Here is a 15,397-nt window from a genome sequence, read left to right on the forward strand (position 1 = left end):
GAGAGGGAAAAAAAATAAAAACATTCAACTTCATATATTCCTGGCACAGGTAAAAGGCATGGGCTAGTAGTAGTCTCAGGAAATGGCACTCAGGGGAATTCAGGGGGAAAGACCGAAGGCTACAGTCTGGATATCCATCTCAGAATACTTTGAGCTTCTCTCAGGTAGCTGCAATGAAACGGCCGAGCTGCTGATGATGAATGCAGAGACGATCGCAGGCATGCCACGGGTTTGGTGTCTGAGAACCAGAAAAACAAAAACTTTGAAGCAAAGAAGTGATTTTAAGCTCCAAACCAACATCTAACAGCACCTGTTCTGGGTGGAAACAATAACCCAACCCTCTGCAGCTCAACAGGAACGCCTGCCAAACGAGAGGCATTAAGACATCGCAGAGAAATGAATACCTGTCATTCAGCTAGCCCGTTTTCCCTCGATTCCCCTCAAATCCTATGTGTGGAATTACTATGGTAACGCCCAAGAAAAGAAAAGAAAGAAAAAAAAAAAAAAAAAAAAAAAGGTCCCGTATATTTTCATATTCAAGTACTTTCAATAACACAATAACTTAGACCCCGGAGTAACCAAGTCAGGGGTAAAAATAAACCAGAAGCTATACAGTGTAAATACATATAACAAGCAGGTTTACATACTGAGTCATTGAGGAAAAATCTACATCATATTTCTAAAGATGATGGAGACAAATCTGACACTCCACTCGCCTTGGTCTTGCATGGGAGTGTGTATCTGTATGTGTGTGTGGGGAATGGAGTGAGCTGGAAGGTGTCATGGCACACAAATGTGGGTGGGGCTTAAAAACAGAAGTGTGTGTATATTCCCTGCACCCTATAGGGAAGGCCTAGCACACGAGGCAGCTACAATTAAAGTAATAAGCACATTTAAAGTACAGTAAGAAGGCAGGGTCTTGTCAGGGAAAGCCGGGGGTCAACAAATGTAGTGCAGTCATGGTCTCAAGCTTTTTGTTGTTGTTTGTTTGTTTGTTTACCCTCTCTTTCCCCATAAAACCATGGCTATTTGGAATGGGGGGAAAAGAAATTGCATTCAACAAATTCACATTAGCATTAGATGTAAAATAAAAAAAAATTAAAAAAACACGTATGGTAATTCACTCTGTTAGGAGGATAGGCAAGGTGACATATTAAGGATTTTGTTTCAAGGCAGTCCTCCATGACACTAAATAAAGATGAGAATGGTACGGACACGTTCGCTTCTCTGCCCTCGTTAGGTTCTTCCTCTTCTCTGCACTGATGAGGAGGGTGTGTATGTGTGTGTGTTCAAGCAGTTGTCCAAACATCACACACCACTTTTGCAGCACACGGGGTTGGGAACATCTTTAACACCATTATACCAAAGCTTCCATTTGGCATTGCTTTCTTGGGAATACATCTTCAGTGTGTTAACAAGGGAAGTCATTAACTGCTCTGGTACTAGCTGGGAACAGTCTGCAACTTTGGGCTTTATTACACAGGTTACCCAATGGTGGGGGTTAAAAAAAAAAAAAAAAAAGACACTGAAATCTCACATTAGCCATGCCGCCAACGTGTCATCCAACTGGTGATGCGATCGTGGTCGGTGGGTAGGTTGGTCGGGGGTTAAGGCATCGGACAGAAGCGTTTTAGAGGCTGTGATTCTCCGAAGCACGTCACACCACTTTCTCATGTTATTCCAAAGCATCCCCCAATGTCTACTGGTACAGAGTCCAAGATCAAGAACATTTAAGACTCTCCCAAATCACCACCCCACCTAGTTTTGGTCACCTTTTTCTTTTCTTTTCTTTTTTTTTTAAGCATTGGTCTTGACTCCCCAGCTGCAATTTCCTTCCCGTGCACATGACAGATTATATAAATGCTCCAAAGTCATTTACTTTTCTGTCCATACATTCAGTGTGTATGTTTTAGAATTAGTAGGAAAACTGGTGGCAACCAAGAGATAAATAGCATAAATAGCATTGTTTTACCCCCCCCCACCCCACCCCGTATCTACAAGTGTCAGGTTGCTGCTCAGCAAAGGGTAGGAGCAAAAATTGCAGGAGAGTCGAAAGAGACTGTAGTGTATTTTGACAGCAGCGAGGTTAAGGGGAGTGCTCTAACCAAGCAGCATGAGCAGAAATCATCCTCAGAGAACACAGTGCAGGAGGAGTCTCCGTTTTCTGATCTCTCAGGCCCGGGGTCCCAGTGCCAGGGTTGACCTCTTTGGAGCGGAAAAAAGTGCAGGGGCCAAATGGCAGACTGATGCTCTTTGTGCCTGTATGTGGCTATAGGCAGTTACACCCTTGGTTCTTCTCGTCTTACATTCAGTTTCTACATCAGGAATGACCACAAGGGCTTTGTGTCAAAATGAGTTAGCAAACTGAGGGCAGGCTGCATTTAGCTGATCAGAGGGGAAATGAAGGAATGAGTTTGTGAGTCAAGCAGAAATCATATTGAACCAAGATTCCACAAAAGGATCCACCTCTTCTTTTGCAAATGCCACAGGAGAGGAATGGAAGCAAAAAATAAATAAATACTGATGATGGGGAGGAAGAAAAAAAGATTACCCCCTGCAAAATTCCATCAAAAAGGTTTTTCCATTTGGCTGACTGACCTGCGACCTGCAACACATCCTGGCACACCTTGGCAGAGCGGGTGGGGGGGGGGTGAAAGATTTAAAAAAAAAAAAAAAAAAAAAAATTAAAAGAACTCCCAACAAAAGACACAAGCATCTTGTACATCTCGGCAAATCGTTTTATACTCGTCCAAACGAAGAACAATCAAAATCTTTCAGATGACTCCCTCATTTATTCTGAATGGGACCTTTATCTGGGACCTTCTGAAGTCACAAATCGACTGAGCCGGACAGTTGGAACGTTTCGGGCTGGTGCTGCCGTGATCATTTGTGCCGTGGCGTGTTCTTCTTCCGTTTCCGCTTGAAGAAACAGCAACACCTGCAGAAAGACGCAGATGTTTAATCAGCGTGTAGATGAGAGAGGCCTCGGATGAAGCACGAGAAAAAACAAACAAGCACGCTGCTTAAATTAGTGTGTTAAATATCACGAGAGCTTCATCTGAGTCTTCTAAATTGGTTTGTTTTTGTTTTGTTTTTAAAAAAAAATCAGAACAGTAAGAACTCGTTAACACATTAGCATGGACGTAAATGGATGCGCTGCCATCCACCAAGTGTTTGCGTATTCACCTCCCACCATTTTAACAGACAAATGGCAGATACTCTGAAGCCAATAACTTCTCCTATGCAAAAAAACAAATAAAATAAATGGCTGGAGCAGTGAACACAAAAAGCACAGGACACGGTGAGCCTGAACAGTTAATAAGAACATACGAAGACGAGAAAAAAAAAAGCAGATTAAGACATAGGACAGTGACTGGGTACCCTTATATTAATTTGATAGCTAACAAATAGAGGTGTACCATGCAAAAAGGGTTCATCTGAAGTCAAATGTTTAGTCATAAAGGAGCCATAATTAAAAAAAAAACAAAAAACAAAGACGATTTAATGAACTTTTCTCAAAGACCTTCAAGTTTATTCTTTCTGGCCTGATGTTACAAATTAATGTTGGTCAGGCAGTAAGGTTTACTAAATGCAGAAAAAGGGCAGAAACTTGGCAGTAAATACAGCTGACAGTGTTTGTGGGCGTATATGGCACTACATACTATGCACCAGTGAGAGTCTGGTTACATTGTGTAAATAACTCCACTGGGCCCAGCCTAGGCTGGTCCACTCCCTGTCCCATGAGTCTGATGTGGACGAGCAGAGAGGGACTCACCACAGGTTGAGCATTTTCACGCAGCTACAGAAGGAGAGAGAGGGAGGAAAGAGTGTAAAGAGAAAAAGAAAGATAGATTAATACAGCGAGACCGAGATGATGGGGCCAGGAACATGCCACACGAACATGCACACCCACGCACCAACAGGACACAGGTGGACACGGAGACAGAAATTTAAGAGAGGTTAAGGGAGAAAAGATTACAGAGGTTACAGAACATCCCTGCAGGTTATTACATCTCCCAGAATTCCCGGGAACGGGGATGTTACGGCACCACGTTTTGAGCACGTGTCAAAAATGTTAGAGCAGGAAAAAAAAAAATCCCAATACAGGAGCTGTTTGGTGTGCAAGCTCAATCTATTCCTATATCTGCTATATGTCCTACTGAACACTAGGATATGTGTGGCTTTTTTTTTTTTTTTAATATTGTTTTAGTCTGAATATTTCCTTTTACATGTTAAACATTTGACACAAGTCAATTCAGGCCTAAGGTATTACTGAAGTTGTGGGTGAAAGGGGACACGTGATGCTACTGATTAAAATTTCATTTTTTTTTTTTAAGTTTATGAAATAAAGAGCAACTCTGCATTACCGTTCGAAAGAAGGCTCTTTTGCAATGTTTGTTTATTGCAGGGATGATATTTCCTTCTTTTCGCATCAAAAACGTGCATTTTCATCAGGGTGACTACAACGGCAAGGACTGAAGTTATGTAGTATAATTAGCCTTGTTTAGTGAAACAATTAAGTAGCCTAACTTTAAACGTTCATAGAAATATTGATTTGCTACATTTCCTAAATATGTGAAAATATTCATTAAACACACACACAAAAAAAAAGCAATATGCTGCTATTCAGGCCAACCAGTCTCTAGGCCTGTGTGACTGAGGGTTAACATTTTAAACTGGTCCTGCACAGACATCCAGCTATTTATCACTTTTAGATTCAGTACATGAACGTGAATAAAAATGTGATATTATTACAACATATTTTTCATATTCAAATCAAAAATCTTATCTGCTGAGATATCAAAGAGATGGGCAGGAAACACACCGATCATCATATCAAACAAAACGTGTAAAAAAGAGACAACAGCAGGAAAGGCCGGCCGTCTGGGCAGAGACTGAAAAGAACACGCCGCTGGGAGAGTCAGGAGGAGACGTGCAGAAGGAAAACACTTTGTTTGCTATGATGAATTCTGCTGTGAAAGACGGGTCACGGATAATCCCTTCAAATATGAAGTATTAAAATTTCCCAGAGAGCTCAACCGAAGCAGTTTTAAACACATTCACAGGTCATTTATATCAATATATACAGGGCATATCAAAATGCACCGTGCAATGGGGAATTTCTTCTGTGGTTTTCCACAGTGTGCAACGAGCTCTCTGTCATTTTGATGCAGTAAGACGACTTACTCGAGTGATGATGTGCATATTAACTGCTTTTAAAAAGTCTAGCCATACAACCAGCAACATAGCAAGTTGCTCTATAAAGCACTTTCTATTTACTTATACATATTGCTAATTGTTATTGTTAATTACAAAAGAATTAATGTGATTTTTTTGGAAAGCTTTTAATTGAACGTAAATAAATAAAACACATAAAATAGAGGAAACTAAAAACTGAAGAACCGATCCACTGCTATAATTGTTTCAGAGACGATTTTGTTTATTCTTATCTAAAATTAAAGTAGAATCTAAAAAAGAAGAAGAAAAAAAAAAAAAGAATGATAGCTGCTTCTTTTATTTTTATTAAATGAGACACGAGTCACAAGCTAGTCTTAAAGCTGAAAACAGTCTCATTCCTTGTGGCAACTGAGCCATTTATTTCTTTATCCATATTATATTTCATTTTTTCATTTGCTCTGTTTTTATTAGTCTTATTTGAGCTTGCTTGATATCTTGATTTTGTTATTTAAATAAAAAGCACTTGGGGATAAAACCACATGAAGCGGGCCCAGCATCCTAAATCTTTCCACTGCTGACCTGAAACCAGACCGTTGGTGCGATACTAGAGTCAAATTAGAATGATTGCCTCCCTCAATTAAAGCTGAGTGGCTTCTAGCATAGTTATTGCTGCACTGGTGGATATAGAAAATGTGTTTAAAGTTTACTCCCACATTTCTGTTTTTACTTCCATTTCAAATTATGCATCTCCTTCATTCTATATTGTTGTCTCACAGCTGTGTGAATCATAAGAGCTGCCCTCAGTTCTTCTCAGCCGCTTGAACCATGTGAGGTCCAGCTTGCACAGCAGATTTTGCAGTGACTGGACAGCCGTGCAGCGTCGCACTATTCCAGCTACTGCTGCTTAAAACTAGCAACATTAACTGGTTAGCTACTGCTACCAGCTCAAACCAGATCTAACACTCATTTCCATGATTTTTACACTACTTCTGTGTGTTGGGGAGATTGTGGCCAATGGTTGAGTGGTTGGGCACGGGCATAAGAAGCTGTATTAGTTAAACTACAGTAATGTGCAAAAGTCTTGAACTGCCCCTCATTTGTATTTTGCCTCCAAGGAGCCAGACTTTCTTGCAATTTTTTCTGAAGTGGTTTTGAGCAATAGTTCTTCACGTTTCCTGAAGGTCTTTCAAAGGTTTTCTTTGGACATTGACTGCTTTTTCACTCATTTTCTGTCCAGTCCTTGTACCTGACCATTTTCAGAGGAATGTTTTTTTTGTTTATTAAGCCACTTAGCCTCCTGAGACCTGAGCTCCTGTTTGTGATGCATTTTTAATTTCTCCTTGATATTTGTGATTAGATGGACCTGATATGTATATAAATTAAACTTCCTCTTTGAGCAGGAAGTTGTATTTTGTTATATGGTTGTTACATACTTTTATGAAAAAAAAAATGTCCTCATATGTGGACACTGGGATAATTTAATAGCATAACAACAACAAAAACAACATGACTTAAAGTGTAAAACACTATTGAGCAGAATAAAGTATAAGGTGCAGCAAAGCCAAAATGTAATGTCCCCATATGTGGATGCAGGGTCTCAGGAGGATAACACTGACCTACGAATAATTCAAGGATAAAAATGGCACCTAAACTCAAAGGATGAACCAGTGTTGTGTCTACAGATAAAACAACTTAGCAAAAAACCAGTTTTAAACTGTATCTTCAGGCACTTTGTTACTGGCATCCTGATGTAAAAACAGAATTCGTCCTCACTACTTTCTGAGAAAAAAAACACTGTGTGACTGTGTGATTCCCAAAGAGCTATGAGCATCTGTCAGCATGGTGTGCAGTGTTGTTAAAACTGCACAAGTGGAAGACAAAAGAAGTGTCAGGCCTAAAAAAAAAAAAACAACAAAAAACAAACAAACAAACATCATCTCCAGCTGATGAACAGTACCTAAAAGTCATGTCCTTAAGAAATTTTTATTGGGAAGAAAATCCTGAGGTATGCGAACACAAAAACTGGACTGAAAATCAGTGGTAACAGGTCTTACGGAGTGATGAATCGGAATTTGAATTTTTTGGTTCAAACTGTCATCAATATCTACGGAAGAGGTCAGGAGAGAGGTCACAACAGTGAGCATCTAGCCATCTGTAAAACACGGTGGAGGAGAAAGTCTGGAGAACGATTCCTGAAGACTACTTAAAGAAATTTCAAGAAAGCTGCCTCACAGAGCTCAGGCTGTGCTGAAGAATAAAGGGGATCATACCAAATATTGATTTTCAAGCTTATTAAAAACTGTACAAACTCTGTTTTTGCCTTATATACTATATTTCCATGTATGTTCACACTTGTTTCAATAACTGCTACACCCATTTCCCAACGAAATATAAAGAAATAAAGACTGGCTCAAAACTTTTGCATAGTACTGTACAATGGCTCTCTTTAAGGATAAACAAGGGGGAGAGAGAGAGAGAGAGAGAGAGAGAGAGAGAGAAAATTAACAGAGAAAATTGTATAGAGACAGCTTGCAGTCACCATCGTAAACCCACACAGCCAGACAGATAAGAGGGGCAGGTGGAGGATGACAGCTGGTGGCTGGGCTGTCACAATTCCACACTATAGCAAAAAGGTGGTGAGACAGAGGGAGGTAAAGAGGGAAAGAGAGGAAGCGACAGATGGACATGGAAGAGAGGCGTGGTGGGTACATGGCACATACTTGGCCTCGTCGGGCGGATGCTCCTCTGTCTGAGCTGTAATCGGAGCGTTGGAATGAACTGCCAGCGGATCGTCTGCATTCAGCTCCCCGTTGGTTGAACTGACCACCTGTGACACAGACTGCTGTTAGTTCAGTTAAACCACTTATGTTTGTCTCAGTCCACACAACACTTAAGTGTTAGTCAGGATCAGTGTTGGGGGGGGGGGGGGACAAAAGCACTGCTGTGACAGTTTTCCTGGATAACAAAGAACAAGTTAATGCAGCTTCACCAGATCACTTTACTTTTGCTTGTTTGGGGATAAACTGGTCTCAGATCAGCAGCAAAGAACACCACACTATAAAGACAAAACTGGCCTGCACTTTGTAAATTATTCTGACACTTTTTTTTTTTGCCATTTTGTAGTAAGTGTCATACAAGCATAGTCATGTTTGTTATCAGTGTGCATCAATGTCTGCCCCAAAACAGCTGGAAGTCACCAAAGTTAGAAATGCTCCACAAAGGAAAAACTAGAGACGCTCAGGAGTCAAAATCCCAAACAGCAGCACGAGCTGGGTGGGAGGCAGGGAAATTTCAGATTGCAGTAACTGTAATATCAGTTAAATACAGGGCTGTAGTCCAGTTTAGTTTTTCATCAACAACCACATTCTGTCCCTCCGCTATACAGAGGCCAGTCCTCACCAGTGCCCACACCTGAAACTGAAGTAATGACTTGAACAAACTTGGTGAGCCTGGCAAATGCCAAGTGTGTGTGTAGAAATTCATTTTAATGGATTTGCAAAGAGCAGAAGTGGACATTTAATTTTCCCAAGGGGCCATGTGAGAAACTGGGACTGTTGAGGAGGTCTGCACCAGTAAGCTTACAAAGAGCTAAAGTTAATATTGAGCAGAACTGAGTTCAGCCTGTTAGTGTGGCCTTCAACACTTCCAGTTTTTCACATGGCCCCTTGGGAAAATTAATTCACCAATATCATTCTGTTGCTTTAGCAGCCTATATACCTATTATTTAAAAAAAATAAATGCTTACATTTTAGTAACACTTTCTAAAACTTGCATAAGAGGATAAGGGCCACAAACAAATATTTCTGGGTCATGACTTTTTTTTTCCTTTCACAATTCTGAGAATTCTTTTTAATAGTTCTGTGGGGAAAAAAAAAAAAAGTCACGCCCCTCGTGGCCCTAATTGTCTTCTGTAAAACATGTTCAGTTGAACGACAAATATAAAATATATATCCAATTAACAGCCATTTAATTCTTGAACCATGAACCTGTAAAAGAAAGTGTTTTTAATTGTCATAAAAATAGGTTTTTAAGTGCTCCGATCTATTCATGGGTACATATAGTTTGTAAAAAAATTCAAGTGGATTTGATGGCTTTTTTGGGGACATATTTAGAAAGGTAAACAACATATCCTCTTTGAGACGCCACAATGAAAACGAGCTTTTCAATCATTTATTCAACCAAAAATATCAATAGATTCAATATTCCTCTCTAGAAGAAGTGCACACTTGGCTAGGACTGCGCCAAACACATCTACTCTCAACTCAACTGCCTTTGATTTGTCTTGCCAGAGCACACTGTGCCTGAGAGGCCTGGGGTCGCATTTATGTAATGATATAGGAACAAAAAACAAAAATCACCTGAATGAGGCGTATGCCATTTCCTTGGTGGAACCTTGGTGGGAGAATGTGCACGCCTGCATGGAAATTCAGGTTCATACTGATTTGAAGAACATTTTTAGGGTAAGAGAAAGAGTGAGGTAGTAAAGGGAAATCAGACTGAAAATTAAATGTGACGATACCTCGCCTCACATTTAATTTCACATCACGTACTACTTGTGGATCCACTTTACCATCTGCAATCACATCAGCAGCGTTACTCGCACCAGTAAGCCACGCAACCACAGAGATGAGTAAAATCAAATTTCAACTGAAATTCCACTCAGTATTTCACCGTTTCCCAGAACACACTTCAAGAGCAACGAGAACAGCAGAGCCTAATGACTAAAGGAGTGTCTCATTTCATTCTTGTTTAGGAGGGGGCGGTGTCCCTCTCAAACATTGAATCACAGAGATGACAGGTCCTATTGTCCATGCCTATAACTTTCCAAGGTTTAAAAAGTTGAACTAAAATAATTTTCATTTTATGGTCACAACAGTGAGCATAAAATTTAAATTTTTTGTGAAAACTTTATCTCTTATGAGAAAATATGTGATTTGACGGGTGGGCGATGAGTCAAAAGTTGTGATATTTGTATATCCAGATCATACCCCGATCAAATGCTACATGTCCATGGACCATAGTGATATGTTTCTTAGTGCAACAAATGAGGACGATGTGTCTTTTTTCAGCTGAGATATGGCTAGAAATGTGTGTTAAAAGAAGTTTCCTGTGTTGAATTCAAGTAGCCCGCAGATCCAGAATCTGGATTGGATCCAGATGGTGCTTGTTAGTTTGGCCCTCCACAAATATGTACTGAATATCAGATGAATCTGATTGTTTTGAGGGACATATGATTTTTTTATTTTTTTTTTATTTTGACAATGACAGGAATGTTTTTTCAATTTTTCTGGATTTTTTTTTTCTCTCTCTCTTTTTTTTTTTTTTTTTTTTTTTTTAAAAAAAAAACCTCGACTGTGACCCAATAATGGAAAAAATTTGATCAGGTGATCTAGGTGTTAGTGGCCATCTTTTGTGCAAATTTGGTATGAATCTGACTGGTAGTTTTGCTGTAATATAACAAAAAACATACCAAAAATAATACCCCAGTCCTCCCTCCAGGGGGCTGCGTTAAAGATTTGTAAAAATTTACCTGATTTGTAAGCACTGATTACAAGAGAATTAAAGGGTTTACTTATCCAAATATATCCCCCCAAAAAAAAAGGAAAATAGAAAAAAGCCAACAAACGCCACTTCAATTTTCAATTTTGTAAAGTGTTTTTTTTTTTTTAAATTTGTATCCATAATGAAGGACAAAGTGATGGGAACAGAATGATTTTTTCTTCACATTTAAAAACAGCAGTCTATAACTGTGCAGCACAGTTACTCTGACAGACATATCAGTTGTACTTTCATGAAGGGCCGATAGTTGTGGTATTCTCACTATTTGGTCATCTACACTTTAATGAGTTAAAGCTCTGACTGATTGTGACTAATAAGCTAATAAACTAAAGGAATCAACCAAATCACACGATGATGCTCACAGGGGCATTTTCTCCACAATTCACCCTGCCATCTTGGTATGCAAATGAAAATCCAGGAAACAATCTACATCAATAATTTTTCCAAGTATATGGATAAAAATGTTCACATTTCCAAACTATTTTAAGGTGAATGCCATTTAGTAAAATCAGTATTCATACAAACAATACCTGCTGAAGACAGAGGCGATCTTTGGTGTGGGCTAAGTCAAAATGACACCAATATGTTCCTTTGAGCATAAAGGCCCTTTATGATTTAGAAGCATGCAATAAGGCTGGCTATGTCAGGTCGTCCTGCCATGCAAAAGGCTTCTTGATCTTGCAAAGAATGTCCAAGCATCATGAAGAGTTGTAGGACTGGAGATCAAAATGCCACAAGAAGGGCTGCTGTTTATAAAGCTAAATCATACTTTGACCATCTGGGGTGGGTGGCACCAGATGACATGCATATGGTGGAGCAGAAAATTAACATTTCCCAGCCAGGGGTAAAGGGATCAGAGGGGAGGAGGTATATGGTTGTAGATCTGTCTCACACACAAGGCTAAATTACTAAACAAATGAAATTCAGCGTCTGGCATCAAGCATTAGTTGCTGTGTCACTGTTTTCTGATTAATTATGAGCTTTTATCTAATGAAGATTAATAAAAATGTCAGGTGAGCAGCAGAATTTTTTGGGAAAAATATTATTAAGTAAATACTTGAGTACTTTACTGAACATGAGGTACTTGAATATTAGTAGCCTTTAAAACAAAAATATTTGTCTCAAATATCCATAAAGCCAGAGTAATCACCACAAAATGTATAGCTTCCTAAAGTGAAATAATTTAATTTCAGTCACACACACGAAGCCATTGTGTCCTGTCCTTTCATTTACAAACCATATCTAAAAGTGCATTTATCTTTGTTTGGATTATTTGAGACAGATCTGACTCCATGGAGACTGGGTAGGGGCTGCCGGTTGATCAGGTGAGGGGTGTATACCTGTACTGAGCCCCCGTGCCTGTCCGCTGTCAGGTGGGAGGTCAGATAGGAGGAGTTTGCTTGGCGTGCAGGCTGCACCTCCCATGCTCCTCGTCGATCTGAGACTGCTGTCTGCTCAGGAATCGGGGGTGGCGTCGGTGATGTGAGGGGAAGTGGGTTTTGAAGGTGCAATGGGAGAGGGAGGGGGGGTGAAGGAAAGATGGATATTTGGGTGTGCGAGGCAAGGTAACCATGCAAAGCAGCATGAGAAATGGAGAAGAAAAAAATATATAACAAAATAAAAAAAAAAAGTGAATCAAAATCATAGCAAGGCTTCAGCCATAAAACTGAATCAGAAACTAATGAGCCTGAAGCCAAATGAAGGCAAGCTCTTAGATCTCAAACTTTGGCCTCAATCTCATTACATTTAAATAACAAAAATTAAACATAAACTGCTGACAAGTAACCTTTTTAAATGCTCAGACCTTTATCAAACCAGAAATTTATTCTTAGGCTTAACATCACACCAGAAATGAAATAAACAGCAATCAAAGCAAATGTGTTAACACAAGCAAACTGTGGACTCACTAAAAACAGTTATTTAAATCCTTAATTTTTCAGAAACTCTGAATTTTCAACGTGGCTCTGAAACTTGCATTTAGAGCAACCAAATAGCAGACTGACAACCTGTGAACAGAATCCATAGATCCAAATAATTTCCCCATCCGTGATTCTTTTCTACACTGTAGAGTATGCAAAGGATTATAAAGCATTTTTTCAGTCACCCTCAACTTTGTGGGCTGCTGTTAACTAGCAGAATTTAGCTTCATTTAATTTGTGATCTTAAACACTTGTCAAAAGTCCATCCATCTAAAGCACACTGAGTAAATCCAAAAACAATGCAAACATAATTGGGATGAACTTGCCCTGATGCTTTAAAACTAATTTTCCAGCATTTATACATAAAAAAATACTTGCACAACACCTCCTATTAGAAATAATAATCATAACAGAACCATCACTGCATGCACTTAAGCTTTGTTTGGCAATTATGTTGCGATCATAATAACTGAGTGCATTACAGCCTGAATAAAGTTTCAGGCTGTAATGCACCATTTCTCTTTTATTCACTGGACCACAGAATGGCACAAAGCAGCCCGGTCCCCACTGCTCAATCATGACCGGGCGTACCTGGTTTCTAATTGGTGGGTGCTGCGAGGGTCGGTCTCTGTGAGGATGGCTCTCTCTCGTGACTGCAGATGCTCCTGAGTCTATATGGACAGATCCCACCGGTGTGGGCTGAGGGGAATAACAATGAATTCAGACAAACAGCTGGACGAATTTACTGACCTGTAAAATGTGATCGGGGTTACTTACAATCTGCCTGCCAACCCAGTCGTAAGTGTAGTCAAAGGTGTATCCTTTTCTCTCAAACAGTTCCGTGAACAGAGTCCTCAAATATTCATAGTCTGGCTTTTCAAAGAAGTCCAACCGCCTCACATATCGCAAGTAGGTGGCCATCTCCTCTGTATTACAGAAAGAACAGGTGTAGTGGGGTGACTTTCAGATCATTTTATTTGAAAATTCAGGTTATATCACAGCCAGTATCCACATTATCAAGCCTCATAGGATGATCTATAAGTGAGATTACAGTCATCAACTATATACCTGGAAAGTTCTCACAGAGGACCTCGATGGGAGTGTTTCGCTTTGTGTCTCCAATCTTCTGGTATCGTTCTTTCAGTGTGTCAGCCTGAATAAAAGATCCAAAACACAAAGACCCATGAACCAAAACTCACTAATGAGCATTTGTTTTAGTATAATCACAATTATTATTACTAAGTTACTAAAGTTTTGTGTATGTGCATGTGTGTCTGTTACAGCTGCTCATTTATTTTCTATTTTTTCTTTCCAAATCAGTTGATCTCACTTTTTTTTGGTCTCACTCCTGGTGATTTTGTGAGCTCTGCCTCATCTGAAATGCTGCTTGAAACCTGTGTTTTTTCACGCGCTCTTTTTTCTTTAAGATGTCTGAGCCAAACGCCCTCCTGAAGAACATGAATGTGGTACTGTGTGTTTCACAAAGACACGGCCACAACAAAATACTACTGATCACTTTATCACCATCAAGAGCCTTTCAGATGGTTAAGCCGACAGGAATCAGAGTAGTAAGCAAAAAGGCGCGGGAAGTGCGCCGCTTCAATTAACCACAAATTGTGCCGCTCTGGCTGTATTACCCTGAAGGAAAGCTTCTACAGATCATGAATTTTGAACTATGAGCAAAAAAAATGACAGCTGGTTTATTTTAAACTCACATATTTGTTGCTACTTTGTATTAATCTGAAGCCTTATTTTTGTAGTATTCAGTTAAGGCTTACATGAAGTGTACCAATGGAGAGATAGGCCCAAAAAAACCCCCCCAAAAAATGTACATTTTGACCTTTAATTCAGAATTGACTGAATTGACATGAGAGCTGAAGATCAGACATACATTTCTATACTGAACAGAATCCATTTTGGAAACTGTCCATATATTTGACATACCTTTAGCCCTTGCCAAGGTAGACTCCCACGAAGGAAATACATAAACATGTGGCCCAGGGCCTCCAGGTCATCTCGCCGACTTTGCTCTATAACAACAGATTTGATAGCATGTCACTGACACACTTCAAGAACTACGTGCAAAAGCAGCTGTTTTACACAGAGATGTTCCAGAGCAAATAAATAAAAAAAAGCTATAAAATCATTCTTACCTTTGCCTAAGTGTGTATTGATGGACATATATCGGGCAGTACCAGTCAAGCTCTTATGCTCTCGGTACGGAATGTGTTTTTTGGTCTCGGGGTCGATGTACTCTTTGGCCAGGCCAAAGTCAATGATGTGGATGATGTGTTCCTTTTTATTTCCTTGCCGTCCAATGAGAAAGTTTTCAGGTTTTACATCTCTATAGATAAGATTTTTAGAGTGCACATACTCCATTCGAGAAATCTGGTGACACAAGAACACAACAGTCACCATAAACAAACAAAATTCCTCCACCTGACCACTGAAATCAGAGTCACAGTTATTGAAAATGGGTATTTCTGCTGCATTAGTTGACTCTGTAACATTTTCTTAGCCATAACAAATTTCAGCATTATGGCACATCAAAGAGGCGCCCCGCCTGTTTTACACAAGTTTAATTTAGCTTGCTGCGTTTACAGTAGCGTCACTAAATTTGGTCAAAAATAAAGAGGACGAGCTACTTAATAAATAAAGAACGTGAGGATGGCGAAGACGCAGCGTTTAGCAAACCTCTGTTCTGTAAGAGGCATGTGCTGAGCTTCTGTGTAGGTTTCTTT

The 15,397-nt window shown here is 39.6% G+C and overlaps 1 protein-coding gene across 3 annotated transcripts in view; it reads right to left on the minus strand.

The window, feature by feature from the left end:
* Positions 1–2,681: 2,681 nt before the first annotated feature.
* Positions 2,682–15,397, minus strand: part of csnk1g1 (casein kinase 1, gamma 1) — a 33,811-nt gene continuing 21,095 nt past the window's right edge. The window contains exons 6-14 of one of the 3 annotated variants that reach the window (XM_030718599.1): positions 14,810–15,044; positions 14,601–14,686; positions 13,725–13,809; positions 13,434–13,582; positions 13,248–13,355; positions 12,078–12,188; positions 7,899–8,005; positions 3,776–3,799; positions 2,682–2,938 (exon numbers count right to left, since the gene is read on the minus strand). In XM_030718599.1, the coding sequence (XP_030574459.1) occupies positions 2,884–2,938; positions 3,776–3,799; positions 7,899–8,005; positions 12,078–12,188; positions 13,248–13,355; positions 13,434–13,582; positions 13,725–13,809; positions 14,601–14,686; positions 14,810–15,044 (960 nt within the window). In that variant the 3' untranslated portion in view covers positions 2,682–2,883. The remainder of the gene's footprint in view (positions 2,939–3,775; positions 3,800–7,898; positions 8,006–12,077; positions 12,189–13,247; positions 13,356–13,433; positions 13,583–13,724; positions 13,810–14,600; positions 14,687–14,809; positions 15,045–15,397) is intronic. The other 2 variants (XM_030718608.1, XM_030718617.1) reach the window with 2 other exon arrangements.

Source organism: Archocentrus centrarchus, chromosome 3 (assembly GCF_007364275.1).
Source record: "Archocentrus centrarchus isolate MPI-CPG fArcCen1 chromosome 3, fArcCen1, whole genome shotgun sequence".
Classification (NCBI taxonomy): domain Eukaryota; kingdom Metazoa; phylum Chordata; class Actinopteri; order Cichliformes; family Cichlidae; genus Archocentrus; species Archocentrus centrarchus.